Source organism: Cydia pomonella, chromosome 1 (assembly GCF_033807575.1).
Source record: "Cydia pomonella isolate Wapato2018A chromosome 1, ilCydPomo1, whole genome shotgun sequence".
In the NCBI taxonomy this organism is placed as follows: domain Eukaryota; kingdom Metazoa; phylum Arthropoda; class Insecta; order Lepidoptera; family Tortricidae; genus Cydia; species Cydia pomonella.
This window is the reverse complement of record NC_084703.1, coordinates 10,375,573-10,392,164: the sequence shown is the minus strand read 5'-3', so window position 1 is coordinate 10,392,164 and position 16,592 is coordinate 10,375,573. Positions and strand designations below refer to the sequence as shown.

The window sequence follows — 16,592 nt, the reverse complement described above, 5'->3', positions numbered from 1 at the left end:
GAGTAAATTTAAAAATAAAATACATGTTTTATTGAAATATTATGTTAATGTGATATTTGTAGAATCTGGTTACGCCTATTTTATGGGGCCACAGTACTGGCAGTAGAATGAACCCTGTCAAATTTGTATTTGTGTAGCAACGGTTCTATGAATTGTTTGTTTACTTTTATGTATGTCAGTCGGTCAATAACAGTTCTCATGTAAACACTGAATAAATTTCTAGTATACACTTTCTTAGTTTAACTGTGCTATAGATCTCTGCTAAATAGTGATAGGTTTTTTCCCCATATGTTTTCCGGCCAAACTAGTGGACGGCGTCGTTTGACGACCAGTTTGGCCAAGTGGATAGTGACCCTGCCTACGAAGCCGATGGTCCCGGGTTCAAATCCTGGTAGGGGCATTTATTCGTGTGATGGATGAGCATGGATATTTGATCCTGAGTCATGGGTGTTTTCTATGTATTTAAGTATTCATATATATATTTATATATAATATATATCGTCTAAGTACCCTCCACACAAGCCTTATTGAGGTTACTGTGGGACTTAGTCAATTTGTGTAATAATGTCCTATGATATTTATTTATTTAAACATTGTCTATAGAAATATATATAAGTTACATGCATGCCCCATAAATAGTACCGAATCGTCGACGATCCCAAAGTCACAAGCGGCATTGAACCTTTAAGTCTAAGGAGAGACTGCCTCCTTATGTGTGTTCTACCGCTTGTACAATGGGCTGTGCTCTGAAGAATTGTTTGAAATGATGCCAACGGCCACTTTCTATCACCGCACCGCTCGCCGTCGGCAGGGTGTTCGTCCTCATACCCTAGAGCCTAAATGGTCGCGCACTGTGCGGTTTAAGAGGCATTTCGTCCGGCGGACGCTCCGGCTGCGGAATGAGCTCCCTGCCGAGGTGTTTCCCGAGGGTATGCAGTATGGGGTTCTTCAAACGCGCATATAACACCTCTGGAGTTGCAGGCGTCTATAGGCTACGGTGACTGCTTACCAAAAAAAAAGTACGGACCGCACAATGTCTAGCTGCATGTTGTAGATGAGGGGATCCGTGATTTAAAAAGCTTAGAAAACTCAAGATAGGTTTATGCGTTAATTTTTACTATTGCTTTAAACTTTTTATAATGAAAGATTAGATACCCTCTCTCGAAATCCATGAAAAAAAACTACTGAATGCAACCCTCACTGGTCTAGTATCGATAGATTCGTCTTGGCATTTAGTTGATGACCGGCAGCAAATATAAATTTCATTTTTTATATAAACTACTTATACGTTTATGAACGTCCTTTGAGTAGCGTATAAGGTAAATTGTATTGGGGCAGATAATGTTATCCTTCATGAAAAAATAGCAGGTGGGAGGATTATCCGAGAGAAAATAAATTCGTCCCCTAGAGAGTGATTGAACGGTCGGCCGAGAAGGCTTCTCGAAATAAGAGGCCGTGAAAATTTTTGGCACCTTCGGAAAGGGAACCGGCTACAATACAGATTACAATACAATCTATTCCCGCGAACTCTTTACAAATAATATTCAGACCTTAGCTTATGAACCGCAAGATCGAACCATATCATGTCTGCTTGATTTCACTGGCTAAGTCACCATCAGATATTAGAGGCGTGTTAAGATATTTGTGAGCACATTGGACGCTCAGATCTAATGGCGACTGTACATACATAACTTATAAGATAAATGACCACAATATCAGTAAAGCTAGCTATTTAACTATCGCAAGTAAGATAGGGCACGAAAGGGAGAAACTACCTAGTTCTCAATTTTCTCGTTCTAATTTTTAATTAAAATAATAATGTATCTTTAAGTGGGCTCCAGATTCGGCCGTGGCAAAATACCGGGACAAAGCTAGAAAGATGATGATGAACAATATATATTTTTATTTTATTTTATCTCTACAAAGTCGGTAGGTATGTGGTTGTTTAAAATAAACCCATATCATCTAAATAATTTGTTTAATTCCGAAATAAATGCAGAATGCTCTTTTAAGGCCTTTTTATACCTCTATTTTATTGCTGATGTACCTAACGTTGTATTTATTAGTAGTGCTTGTAAAATGTAAATACGACGCCGGTAAAGCAAAAAATTTTGCTTATTTGAATAAAAACGTGCGGTTTCAGTATAATTTTGTAATCACAAGAAATTAGAGCGTTCTCAAAGAGTAGTAATAAGCCAATCAACCACTTCCTTTTAACATAAAAATAATTTTAAATTCAATAATCTGCTGAGAAAGTCAGATTTAATAAAGCGCGTAATAAAGGACTAATGTATAATGTCGTTTAAAAATGATATTTTTACTTTTTTTATAAATATTCATTGGACGAGTTTTATTTTCCTCTAACAAAATTTAAAACTGAAGAAAATGTGTATGATGAAAATATGAACCATATAAATGTATATTTATAAAAACAAAGACGCTAGAAATATTTTTTGTAAAGACCATTCTCATTTCATAAAAAAAACAAGCATTGGAAAGGGCAATCTTGACAAGCTCTTATTCTTATTCGATTGTTGATCAGAATAAATTGATAATAAACAAACCGGCGTCCCAAAAAAGCTTCTGACATTTGCCATGATGGCTGATGTCCTTTCAGGAGGCGATGTTCGCACTTTATATCTAAAATTTCCCCCATTTTGTCCTTTTTTTACTCGTCGTAATACAAGTGAGCGCAAAAACGATCCACCATCGATAATTGACATTGCCCCAAGTTGTTGGATAGCTCTCGAAGCGGGACGTCAGACTAAACAAACATCCCTAAACTTTGGATTGATTGCAAATACTGGTGGCAATATTGGCGACTCTCAATGTAGCGTGCTAGAGGTTCGCTTGCAATATACCTGTCGTAATTAAAGTAGTTTAAGAGCTCCAGAGTGCGCCTATTGCCAATATCATTTTTACAGAAGCCTCTGGAAAATTTCATTACGTAAAATCTGGAACATAAAGTAGATAAATAAATTGAAGAGAAATATGACCTGTAATAAATAAATAAAAAATAAAAAAACGAATTTCTCATACTTCGTTATGCAACTCAATGAAAAATTTGGATCAAAATATTTTTCCAGAAGCCGTCCTGCTTGCATTCCTTTTTATAACAACTAGTGGTGAATTTTTTGGACTTTCAATGAATTATTTTCAGAGGTACTTATTCACAAAAAAAAAATTAGATACCTATAAGTTGTTTTAATATCAGTCTCCTAGCCTAGTAAGTAGTGACCCTGCTTACGAGCAGGAGATCCAGGGTTCGAATCCTGGCAAGGGCATTTATTCGTGTATTTATCAAAAAAATTGTTTCTAAGTTATGGATGTTTTCAATTTATACGAGTATACATATATACCAAGCTCACTTATTAGCTTTGTGACGTATTGGCAACTAAATTGACAATTGTGTAATGGCTCTCTTGAAAAGTTGACTTTTTTCAAATCCTACCTTATGATTAAGATCCTATGTATATCTTATATATATCCTCTTATAGCACCCAAAACACAAGCCTTATTGAGCTTACTGTGGGACTAGGTCAATTTGTGTAAGATTATCCTATATTATTTATTAATAATAATTACTCTTCACAAAATATTATGGTCGTCATACCACTCAAGAGTAATTCATTCAATAAATGTCGAACAGTTAAATAGTATACACTTTTGTGAATATATACAATAAGTAAGAAAATAATAAATAATTTATGTTTTCGCCACTTAATAAAATCCTTATTGCGTTGGCCCAGAGAGCGAATCAAAAGAAATGGAAGGAGCGAATTCACGCTGGTCCTTGTTGTTGTAAAAACGAAATTCAATGGACGGGTCCCTACGCGACCGCGTCATTGTGCCATGTTGAATGGACCTTTCTCGCCCCTTTTTATACGTAGGCTTCTCTTGTAAAGGTTCTGTAGATAATTCTTCGTCATCTTGATGTGTCTTAGGTAAAATGGATTATCTGCTACTAAAAACAATTTTAATGTAATTTTAAAAGATTTAAGGCGATGTCCTACTATACTGTACTGTAGTAAGTAACTAGGTGGGGCGCGGGCAAAAGGGAGCAGCGTCGCCAGAGCCAGTAATCCCTAGCTTAGAAGCCTCTTCGGTCGGTCGGGGCGATTGGTTACTTCTTTGCATACATTTATTGGGTTCTGGCGAGGCTCTGGCGAGGGATCTATGAATTCATTAAGCCCCTTCAGAACTCTCTAGGAAACTTTACACAGTATAAATACATATAGGAGCATAATTTTGTAAATGTCCAAATTAGGGCCGATAAGTGCCCGGTAATATGGCGCCACTTTTTTGATATTTAACAAATTCAACATATATCGGTGAAAAAATAAGGATTAAAGTCAAATGGCGTTCTAAAAGCTTTAAATATGTGTCGAAAGATGGCAGTAAATTGACGTCGCTACAAAGTTTTGACAATATACCTCTATTTCAAATTCTCTTTGGTGGGATCAGGTGAAATAACATAAAAATTTTGGCAAAATACCTATTTCTATCTTAAACCCTTAGTGGCACACATCAGTTTAGAGTTGTTGGATTTTACGTTCTATCAATCAAGTATTAATATTTTTTTAAATGCTTACCCCCTTATTCATAAACGTGTGCTAAAGTTGACAAGCCGCTAATAATCGTTTGTCCCTTTCCGACGTATTGGTATAATGGAAAGAGACAAACGATTATTACCGGCTTCTCAACTTTAGCACACGTTTATGAATAAAGGGGTTAGACTTTCAAATAGATACCGTAAAACTACACAACTATAGTCCAATACTGCAACTATGGTCCACAAGTTCGAAAGGAAATTAAGTATCTATACCACTGTTCCTTTTGGTTTACTCCTAGTTTTACCTTCCATTTATAAACATACTTTGCCTTAGAACTACAAAAATATAGTAAAATACACACCTGAACGAGAAAAATTGAGTTTATTTGTGGACCATAGTTGGGAGCTTTGGATTATAGTTGGGGGGTTTTACGGTACTCCGCTGCGGGAGTTTGTCACGCAAAATATTTAAAAAATATATAATATTACTTAGAGATAATTTCAGTGACAATATGTTTAAGATGAACTTATTTATATATATAATTTATATTCAATTCAGTCAAAGAATAACATTATGTACTTAAATTTTAAGCTTTGTTTCATTTCTAAAGAAGCATGTTTCGATTGAGATTGTACTAGGGTACCGACAGTGAAATAAATAGTATGCGACATTTTCTTTTTCTGATAGTAACTGTTTCGAAAAGATTTTACTTATTCTCTTTGTGTGATTTACTTCAGGCTTTACTACATGTAATAGTGGTGTTGAGTGTGAGTGATATTGAAAAACGAAGTACTCGGCGGCAGTTCGACTGTGATTCCATTTGGATACGAATATTTCCAATGGAAATATAACCAGCGCAACGATTTTCACACCGAAAATAATTTAATAAAACACAGACACCGAAACATAGCAAAACGCAACTTACCAAAATATTACAACATATTAAATAATTACAATAGAGAGTTCACTAACAAAGGATGTCAAATTTTGCTAGAGAATTTAATTTATTGTAAGAGCTAGAAGCAAAATAAGTTACAGACATATTTTTTCGAAATTCCCTAACCCTTATAATAATTAAAAAAATAATAAACCAAACGAAGCGGTATAGCTGTGGTTAATATAAATCAAATAATGTAAAAATATTTTCTTGATGTTAATATCCAGAGAGGAAAATGGATAAGAACTACGTTTGTATTTAAAGGGGAAAGGAACGTGAACGACTTCTTACTTTACTCAAAATTTTTAATCATGCCATTTTAAATGTTTATCAAACCTAACATGCCGTGGACAATTGTTTGCCCCTTTCCTTCATATTGACATTTGTTTTTGTTAAAAAGAGACTAAATTTGACAGTCTGCTAAAGTTAATGAATAATAGGGCGTTCATAATTATATTTTTAGGTACTTCTACAGATATCAAGTCAGTAAACATCAATATAATTAATTCTAAGAAACAGTAATAAACTTCGTTTTAAGAACAGTACATATTTATAATTAAACGTTAACCTCATATTCAGCTAGGGATTAGATAATGTTTTTTTAAAACAGACTATGATATCGTATTGTATTGTTTAGTATAGGTACAACTTAATATTTATGTAAGCAAAGTAAAATCTCGTCGTTAAACATCCAAACACATAAGTACTTGTTTGTGTTGAACATTAATTTTGTCCTTAGGGAAAATTTAAAGAAACACGTGCTTGTTTGCGTGTCCAGAAATGGGTTGATGTGATGATTAAAGAAGTATCATCTTTTTTATATATAAAATCTATTTTCTGGTTGAAAGTTAAGGTCCAAATTTCCGTAATTAGAGCTGTCTCCATAAGAGTCAGAGGCACAAGACGACACATTAAAGCTTTTGAGTGCGAAGATGGTGCAGGAATAATACTGAAAGTCCCCCAAGACCCCTCTCTAATACTACGTCTTAACATCACTTTTATTGCATATTTTATTTATGCATATTGTATCTTACTATATTCTGAAATTACACTACTTTTTATGGATACAAAGTATAATGTCACAAAATAAAGAACTCAAAAGAGGAACATAATATGATTTGTATCACTTCAAAAAGTATAGTTAATTCAGGTTGGATTGGCTATTCGGCTAATACTAAAAATAGGCCCGATACCATTGAATGACTGCCAGAATATTGTCACCTAAAAATACCTGACATGAGTGTACTCTTCTGAAATACTTATAAGGGCCTATTTTCGGACTGTTTGGTATCCAAAGTCACTTGAGTTGGTTGTATAAACGTCAATTATATACCGACCTTAAAATGTTCAATTATAAGGTGCGTTATCAATAAATATGAATGTGATAATAATACTAATGATAAGTGGGTAATATCCATTCCCGTTAATGTATTACAGTTTTGATTATTGTCATTTAACGAATTAAGCAGCGATTCTTAAATTTTTATTCATATTAAGAGTCCTTTCCTCGCCAGCCGTTAGATAAACGCTGTGAAGGCATTCCACTGAATTAATATTTATCGTCTTTGAAATTGCGCGATCGGCAGAGTGGAAATATTACTAATTGAATTCTGAATTGTTCTTCTAAGATGTGATAGTCGGATTACTTTATACTCGTACATTGATTACTTATTATAAGGAAAGCTAGTTTATTTTTTGTGTAAATTGACTTGTACGATACTGTAAGACAAAATGGGGCAACAAATATTACGTACGACTGTTTAAACTATACTTCATCTTAACCGAATTTTGACAGCAATAGTGATTTACTAACAAATGATATATATACATAAATTTAAACCTGACTACGGTTTGAAATTATAATATAACACTTTCTAAAGTCAGTTAAAAAAATCGTTCATCAAAATTGTCGCAGATATTATGACGCCACAATTGAACACACGACACGTACAATGTACAATCAACTGGCAGAGAAAAAGTATCATAGTACTCATTGGTAGAAGCCGAGGTTTGAACCCGCGACCTCCCGATTGCAAGACGCACGCTCATACCGCTAGGCCATCAGCGCTTAATAAGTTTGAATATTGATAATAATTTAGAAATGCTCGCCTGTTCTCTGTTACAAATAAATAATTAAATTGATAAATATTATGGGACATTATTACACAAATTGACTAGGTCCCAGTAAGCTCAATAAGGCTTGTGTTGTAGGTACTTAGCCAGCGATATATATACTATATAAATACATAGAAAAACACCCATGGCTCAGGAACAAATATCCGTGCTCATTACACTAATAAATGCCCTTACCAGGATTTGAACCCGGGTCCATCGGCTTAATAGGCAGGGTCACTACCGACTAGGCCTGACCGGTCGGTCACAAAATCTCTTCAATCCAAATACTTTAGTAAAATAAAACCCAAAGCTGTCATGCCCTCATAAAACCAGTACAGGATTCCGGGATCTACATTTACTATTCCCATTACTCGGCAATTTATATTTGAATAGCGCTTTAAATCGCTCGGGTACTCGTAGTGACAATTAAGCAGAATCGACAGTTCATTCCGAACCATTGGGAGTTAATGTACGTCAGCCTGATGAGAGCTTTTATGAAAATAGTACTGAATACTTGGATTACAGTACAGGCCCATGTAATGCGTACATTATATTCCTGTGGTTTTAAGGGCTTTTATACTTACTTCAATTTAATATAAGATGTGGTGTTAAGTATTGTGAATGACGACAACAATCAGGAAAAAAATATAATCGAACACTTTTTAATGGTAAGTACATTGTTACAGTCAGTTCTAATAGCATCTGGCACACTTGATTACTTCCCCAAAATAGAGATATATCTGGACAGTCGCGTTCAATTAATACACATAATTGCAATTGTTTAATTTATCTATACACGGTGAAATTTAATCAGTGATCGGGAGTTAAAAATGTTAATTATAATTACCAACCTTAATAGAATTCAATACGCGAGATCTCGTTCAATTTACTTTACCATCTAATTAATTACAGTTAACGATATCGTTAAAATTAATTATCATTAGATTCATTAGATACATGGACAACTGTGTCCACTTTTATTGAAAAGAAATAGGTGTACGTCAAGGGCGCTTAGGCGGGGAATTTAATATTTTGATAATGACAATACATTGACAGCTGATTACTCATAAGTATTTAGTTTTTTATGGATGTTACTTTAAAAAGAGGTTTAAAACTCTTTAGACTAAACCGTTGGTATCACTATACCAACAAGATACCAACTAAAAAGTTTCGTATGATTTTATTTTATTTAATCGTATGGCTTCAAACTGGTCGCTTATATAATATTGGTTGAAATGTAATAATTAATTAATTGCTTTTTGAGTAGGTACTATAATTTAAGATGTAGTTTCTTCACCCATCGGGCTGCGTTCACATCAGGGCAGAGCAGGTCCAGGGAAACTCCGGTAAATTTTCTCTTGGGGCAGTCATAGATGATGTGTTTAATAGACTGCACTGGAGCTCCGCAATCACACGCCGATGAATTTCTCCAGCCACACTTAAACATGTAGTCCCCGCAGAGTCCATGTTCGGTTCTGAGTCTATTCAGCTGGCACCAATCCCGTCTAGAGTCCGAGAAGCCAAATGGCTTTTGCGTGGGGTCATAGGTTGAAACATTAGCCCTAGGTGGATTTGCTTTCCATTCGTCTTTCCATATTGTTTTTATGTTGAACGGCTTTTCCATCAGGTACTGTGCTGTCTGGTAGGGCGGATGTCGGGATTTCAGACGATGGCGAGGGGGATGATGTTACTCACGTCCGCAGGAATTGCCACTAACACCCTGCACGTGTCCCCTGGGTGGCGCTAATCGAGTAACAACCTTTCGGCTGCTGTACCTGTTGTCACTTATCAACCTCACAGCAAGTTCACCGAGTCGCTGATGCTATTTCGTATGATAAAATAATAACTTAGTTGTGTTAAATGTCATCGCCATCGATAACTGAATTAGAAAAATTGGTTCCTAATCACCGATTATATTTCACCATGTACGAGTAGGTATATCAATAAAGACATTTCTTTTTGTTAAGGGGGGATAGATTGGCGTGGTAACCCCCTAAGCTATCGAGAATGATGGACCAGATACACGATGACCCAGCGCTGGACCAGTAAAATTTAAATTGACGTATATTCATATAAGCACCTACGAAAGAAAAAGTGGCTACGTATAAGCGACACTACTATGGCCTGCTATAGTGAGTAATTGTTATTTTACTTCAGCCGTAAGCAAATAAGCGCCCTTTGAATAGTTTTTTCTAAACTTGTGCCATAAGTGACATAATTTCATAAGTTTGAACTAGTCCCTTTGCGTTTATCCCTGTTTGGCACCATGAGTCACTTTGACAGATGGCATAGAATACCCTATCGACTATAGTTTTAGTCCGACTCATATCAAAGTATAACTCCTACCGGTTTTCCCACTTTGTGTCCCATTTTGCAGCTTTTCATTGGTATTAGAAAAACGGTTGAAGTTACAAAAAACTGCAAATGAACTGATTGAATAAATTATCTACAAGATTTATTATAAATACTAAATAACTAATACTTACATATTAACTATTAGTAACTAGTGCAATAGTGACCCACCTGGCTTCCTGAAAAAACATTCTATTGATAGGTGAAACCTCTTGAAAATCCTTCCAGTTGTTTTGAAGTTTATCGCAAACATACAGACGCAGCGGAGGACTTTGTGTCATATGGTGTAGTGATTAATAAAAATACTTCTTCATATCAGTAGATAATGACAAAGAGCCTTTCATGGGTATCTTAAATAATCGGATGTTAATAATATTCAGGGAAATATGTGCATTATTAATGAGATTCCTTTATGCGAGGTGTGCGGTGTCCCACAAGGCAGCTATATCTATGCAATTTCCGTATACCTACACCTACACTGCTAATTAGTTTACAGTAAGGCCCGATTTCACCAAAGTGGAGTAAAGACTTAATCCAAGATCAAACATCAGGATAATGCGCGCTAATTTTGGTAGGTAAAAAGACGTAAATATGGCCGTTAAAAAGGTGGTTAAGCTTAAGGTGGGTAAGGTTGCAAAAGCTTGAGGAGCATATATAAAATATAGAAAAAAATATGTCGTTTAGCGTACAACATATTTATAGAATATATAGAGAATAAAGTGAACATCACAAAAGCAACTTGTTAAGAGACCAAATAGTCACAAACTATAGCGGTTCATGAGATCATTGGCATTGATTCCCAAGAGACTTGTCATACCTGATCACGACCAGCTCATGGGTGTAAGAATTAAGAGTAAATATTGCTAAAATCTATGGCGTAACACAACAGACAGTTAAATCTGAGCACGTGGAAGTAACATACCTTGGCTTGGAACTTGATGCCGTAGGTGAAAGCCTCGTCCGGGTGCAGCGGGATGCGGGTATCGTATTCGTCATTCGGCACCGGGTTGTACTGTTTGGTGGACGGCATCTTGCGGCCCCACTTGAGCAGCTTCATGGGCATGCGCTTCCAGCCGCGGGCCTTGATCACTAGCACGCACCGACCTTTGCTACTTTTCTTAAACATCGAGGCGCATTGTCGTCTGATCCCAGAGAAATTAACTTTCGGCCTCTTGATTAAGGGACCTGCAACAAAAACAGAAGAGTCACGCAAATGAGCTAGTCATGCGAACGCTATACAGTAAGTAGATAAAAGGGTCTTGTCAGCGGCACTATATTTTTTTTCTCTTTTGGGCTCACTTACTGTCTTAAGTTGGTAAATAATTTACTGTAGGTCCTAATCATTTATAAAATCTGCCATTGTTGGAATTTAAACTTAGTAGGCAGAAACAATACTAACAGATCGGCGTCGTCTCAATCGATTAATCTTAAGTAGGTACATTTAAGTGACACCGCTTAAATTCCTATTTACTGCTGAATCGCGAACCGGACAGAGTGAAAACTAAGATGTCATCAAATAAAATAATATCAAGATATGAAAGTTACTAGCGCCGTTATGAGTAATTATTTTATGCACTAACATCCGTGACATTACGCCGAAAACCATCCATTCTGTGTCTAAGTTTAAGGATAATATTTTTACACCAATACGTCAAACTTCATTATGATTACTAGGTATACAGATTGTACTAATGATCTACAAGTACGTAGATTCCGCTTTTTAGATAACAATACGGTTGCCAAAATTTTAATTTGCAATCATGAGGATTTTTCTAGGGCCTTCAGCGATTTGAATCCTAATATTTGACAGTCGCTCGATAGAAAAAAATTAGAAACATAGGTTTAAAAACGCATTTAAATTTTTTTTTACAATATGTGCACAAAAGCTATATGTATTATGAAAATTGCTTCTGAAAATGCCCAATTTTATTTTTGAGGGAACTTTAAAAAAAAACTTACAACAAATTAAAAATCAAAAACATGATGTCCGCGGTCCCGAGCACGGACATCTATCTCGCTCAGGCTTACGCTCAGTGAGAGTGAGAGAAGGACATGAACCTACGGGGCTTTATTAAAAAAATAACACAGAAACTGACGAGTTCACAAAACAGTATAACATAATTTTATGGTCCTTGTGTCGTAGTTTAAGTTCACCAAATGTCGCTTACAGAGAAAATGTACTATAATAAATATATAAATCACTATAGGTGTGCTCCTTAATAGTTAAGAGCTCCCTCGATTTCTCCAGGATCCCATCAACAGATCCTAACTTGATATATAATATGAACATAGACAAAAAGAACATAGATCTCGACGAATCGAAATCCTCCTTCAAAATAATATATCCCGGTAAAAAAAAAAAGCAAAAGGCAAATATATGCTTAGTTCGAAGAAGAATATGTCGTAAGAAACAATTGTTATTTTTTTCCGATTCCACTCTGTATAAAGTCACGATTAATTTGATAACAAATTAGGATAAACAAGCCGGGGAGGAGCCGATCATGATTAATGTTCTAAGAGACGGTTCTCAGTAAATTGAAACTTAAGTATCAAGACGGTAGTTTAAGACGAGAGCTTTTAGCGATCGTCGCGGGCGCTGAATTTAATTACTCTCCTGCACCAGACATTGACAACGTTTGACATATAAAGGGTCGTCTGGGCTTAAAAAATAATATTTAACAAGACTTTCAGTGCCAAGCTCCACATTTCTTCGTTTCTTGGCACCGAAATTGTTAACAAAATACATATTATTGTCATATTTGTCACACTTAAGATTTAATTCCTGTGAGACTTTGACATAAGAATGACGAACGATGGCCTGCTTGTAAGTTCCCAAAGTGTAACTTACACTTAAATTTCATGTAAGTTTTTCTTGGCTTTTGAGTTTTTCGAGTTTTTGTTGCAATATGTTTAGATATAGAATTCGTGCTTTCTTGTGTCAGAACTGTTCACGATTTTCTTACCTTATATCGGATTTAACAACATGCCAAATACAATGAAACGTCTAGCGGAGTCTATAATGCTACATTACGACTATTATGGTGTATTACGATGACGAATAAGAGAGAGTAAAATGAAATTTCATGGATGAAGGATTAAAATGAAATAGGTTTAATATACACATCCAAAGGAAAACAACTAGCAGATATATTTAAAAAACATGAAAAGAAAGGAAAAAGAGCGTAGCGTAACACGGTCTTGAACTTCTTTCCATTGTATAACAACCGAGTACGATTACCCCTTATCCAATCACAATCCGATCACAATCTGTTCTACTGTACTAACGGTCAGAAGTAGCGGAAAGGTTACTTGAAATTTATACGGTAACATTTCTATCAGAAACATTTCCTGTCAATTACATAATTTACAACAGTTGAAATATGTCACCGTTAAGGAAATATGTGAAATGTTTCAGAAATTGCCCATCGCTAAGAATTACACGCTAGACCGTACCGGGGCCAGCCCGGAGCTTCCGGCGCTTCGTTTTCTATGGAAAGCACCACGTGATCACGATCAGCCATCATAGAAAATGACGTGTCGGACGGGGGTCGGGCACGGGCTGGTCTAGCGTAAGTCATCCTATACTCGTTCCCTACTCACATATTTATGTTTCGATTTAACTCGACATGTTTGGATGCAATTAGAGGTGAGCTGATAATCTAAATTAGTAGTATTCATGCGATAAATAGTTTAAATAAAATAGTTATCTACAATATCCCCCTCGTGTACGGTTATGATGGTCGTATTTGTCTACGTGACAGCGTGATAAAGAGAGTGTTTGTCTCTTTCTATCGCGTGGTGTTAAAAGTGATATTTATTACGTGGATAAAGCCACCCATAGTTCACCTGCTGGTATAACAAATATACAACAAATACATACCTAATTATGTTTATTATACTTACAAGAAAAAACGCCTAAACGTTTTGAAATAAATTTCAAACACAGATCGCTTATTACCTGGATAACAAGTAATACATTAAACACGTGTTATCCCTGGTACTCATCCCTGCAGACGACATATAAGACACCGACGACGAGCTATTTTCGCGGGTGGAATGTTGTATCGGAGAGCGAATAATTAATTGCAACAAGACTTACTCGCGAACTAAAGCTAGTTCAAAAGAACAGATGATAAATTGAGATCTACCTTTTTTTTTTTTAAAGAGGATAAAAACATATTTTTCCGCTGTTTAAGACGACAGTGGAGAACCCGCGTGAAATCACCTGTTGTATATCAACCAACCATAGCTATGCCCCTACGTTTGATTTTTTTCTTACGAATTTTTAATTATTATAGGAGTTAGAAGCCTTTAAAAAATTGTATGAAGTCTGTTTTCGCTCCTAATTTCTATAATAATACAAAAATCGAAAAAAGTCAAACGTAGGGGCATAGCTGTGGTTAATATACATCAAATTATCTAAATATATTTTCCAAAGTATGGGTATGGAGAATCGGCCGTCCTCTTTCCTCTTAATTAATAAAATCATCTTATAAATGCAATACGCTAACATTAAAATATGTATGACGTGCAAAGGTTGATGATAGGGCATCGGTTTTAGGGCGCGTATTAGTGTCAACGAGTTCTAGAATGCACGGGGCTTCACAATCCCTGGCAAAGAGTAAACTAAAACGCGGCCACGTTTGAATTTCTCGGACAGATGATTCGGAGAATGGCCTGCCCGTTCATCTACAGCTTTTCAATAGGCTGCATAGTGCATAATCCATAACAGTATCGGGGTCCGTCCATATCCTTTGTTACATGTTGCCATTTTATCTATCTCGTCTATTTAAAAATAGACCTAACTTATATTTATTCCAATATGTGTTAGGGTGATGATTTTAACACTTTATGTATCAAATGGTAAATGAGGTGTCAATCGATTTGTTTTTATGATGCGGGTTACTAAGGCTACATTTTTAACAAACTTTGAATGGAGAGAATATTTTTCTTACGAAAAACCTAGTTAGAATATCATGAGTCTCTTTTTAAACAAATAATAGTTTATTTAATGAATTATCCTTTTTTATGCATAAATCAGGGTAAATTGCAGCACAAACGTTTATTGCACAAGAATATTTTTCCTTTACTTATTACATTCTGCTATAAAACTAAACATACAAATAAATAAATCTGGCCAGGTCGCTTTCATGAGCTAAATTATATCTGGCCTTTATAGATAAATATCAAAAATAATTTATTTTATGTAGATACTTAGTGTCTTGTTGGCTTGTGATAATGATGATAGTAACAATGCGTTAGATAACCCTAGTGTTAAGGTAATAATTAGCTATTAAGGTTTTACCTACGTATTTATTATACACAGTTTTTTTTTCTGTTTATTTCAAGGGTGCATTTCTGATCTTAAATTAAGTAACTTTCTCAAAGACACCTGTATTCTAATTAACTACATTTCAGAGATAACCAATTATTTATTTTATATATATACTTCTATCTTATAAGGCCCCTACGAGCGTGTACACTTGCCTTAGGGCCTGTTTACATATTGATTAGTGTTTAGTACGAGTTAATACATTTGCTACTATCTCGGACGATCGATGTTCGAAATGACATTGATATGTCACAGTTATCAATTGTTTGGTTGAGTTAAATATAATGCCCGTGTTACAGTAACGCTATATGTAACATTTAATTACTTTGTATAAGAAACCCAAATATAAAAATTAAATATAAAAAAACACATTATTTTTTAATTACCTATGCCATTTAGTTTACATCAACGTACTTAATCAAGCCCCGAAATTAATGGAATTCAATAAAACCACGGTGTAGAACAGTCGCCTGTATTTACTCGTAAGGATGCATTGGCTCCTAGCTGATTCTGATGACGGCCCGAAACAAACACAGACTTCAGAGCGGAGCAATCAACCTCATCTTAGTTACACATTGTGTTATTATGATTCGTTAATTACTCATATTTATTCTCATTATTCATCAAGTAAGTATCATTATCGGTAAAGTATTGATATATACATATATATATATATATATATATATATATATATAATGAATTTAATTTATATATATTATACGAGTATACATTAGCTAACCGCTTATTCTGCTTAAAGCGGATTGCATTTTACATTCGCTTTGAGGCAGACTGATGTATTTCCGGTGCCGGTTGTGCATAAATAACTTAGTCAGGCTTTTACGTTGTCCGTCATAGACACTGGTAGATGGTAGATATATCTATTTATTTATTTAAGCTTTGTTGCACGATATAAAATTGTACAAATGGCGGACTTAATGCCTTAAGGCATTCTCTTCCAGTCAACCATTGGGTCAAACAGAAACTTGTAGTAAGTGCAGGATTGTATATATCGTTATGAAAAAAAAAAGAATCACAAATCCAGTTACCATTCAATATTTTAGATAACACTTAAACATAAAAAAATTGCATTTACACTGGTATAAGGCTCGTACCGACAAAAAACTAAATTTCAAACGGCTGTAATATTGTTACTAAGCAAGATGACTACGGTTTTCTTACCGCGGTAATAAAACCTCTAAGCACAGTGAGTGGGCTCAGCCATCAGACAGATTGTTAATAGAATGCCCCTCATGCGAGCATGCCCCTCATAATTATCGTGAAAAATTGGAATACATATGCGGCT

The 16,592-nt window shown here is 35.2% G+C and overlaps 1 protein-coding gene across 2 annotated transcripts in view; it reads right to left on the bottom strand.

The window, feature by feature from the left end:
• The window catches only part of LOC133534230 (carboxyl-terminal PDZ ligand of neuronal nitric oxide synthase protein), a 201,798-nt gene that overhangs the window by 139,580 nt on the left and 45,626 nt on the right, over positions 1 to 16,592 (bottom strand). For both annotated transcript variants that reach the window (XM_061873419.1, XM_061873492.1), the window contains exon 2: positions 10,880 to 11,142. In XM_061873419.1, the coding sequence (XP_061729403.1) occupies positions 10,880 to 11,083 (204 nt within the window). In that variant the 5' untranslated portion in view covers positions 11,084 to 11,142. The remainder of the gene's footprint in view (positions 1 to 10,879; positions 11,143 to 16,592) is intronic.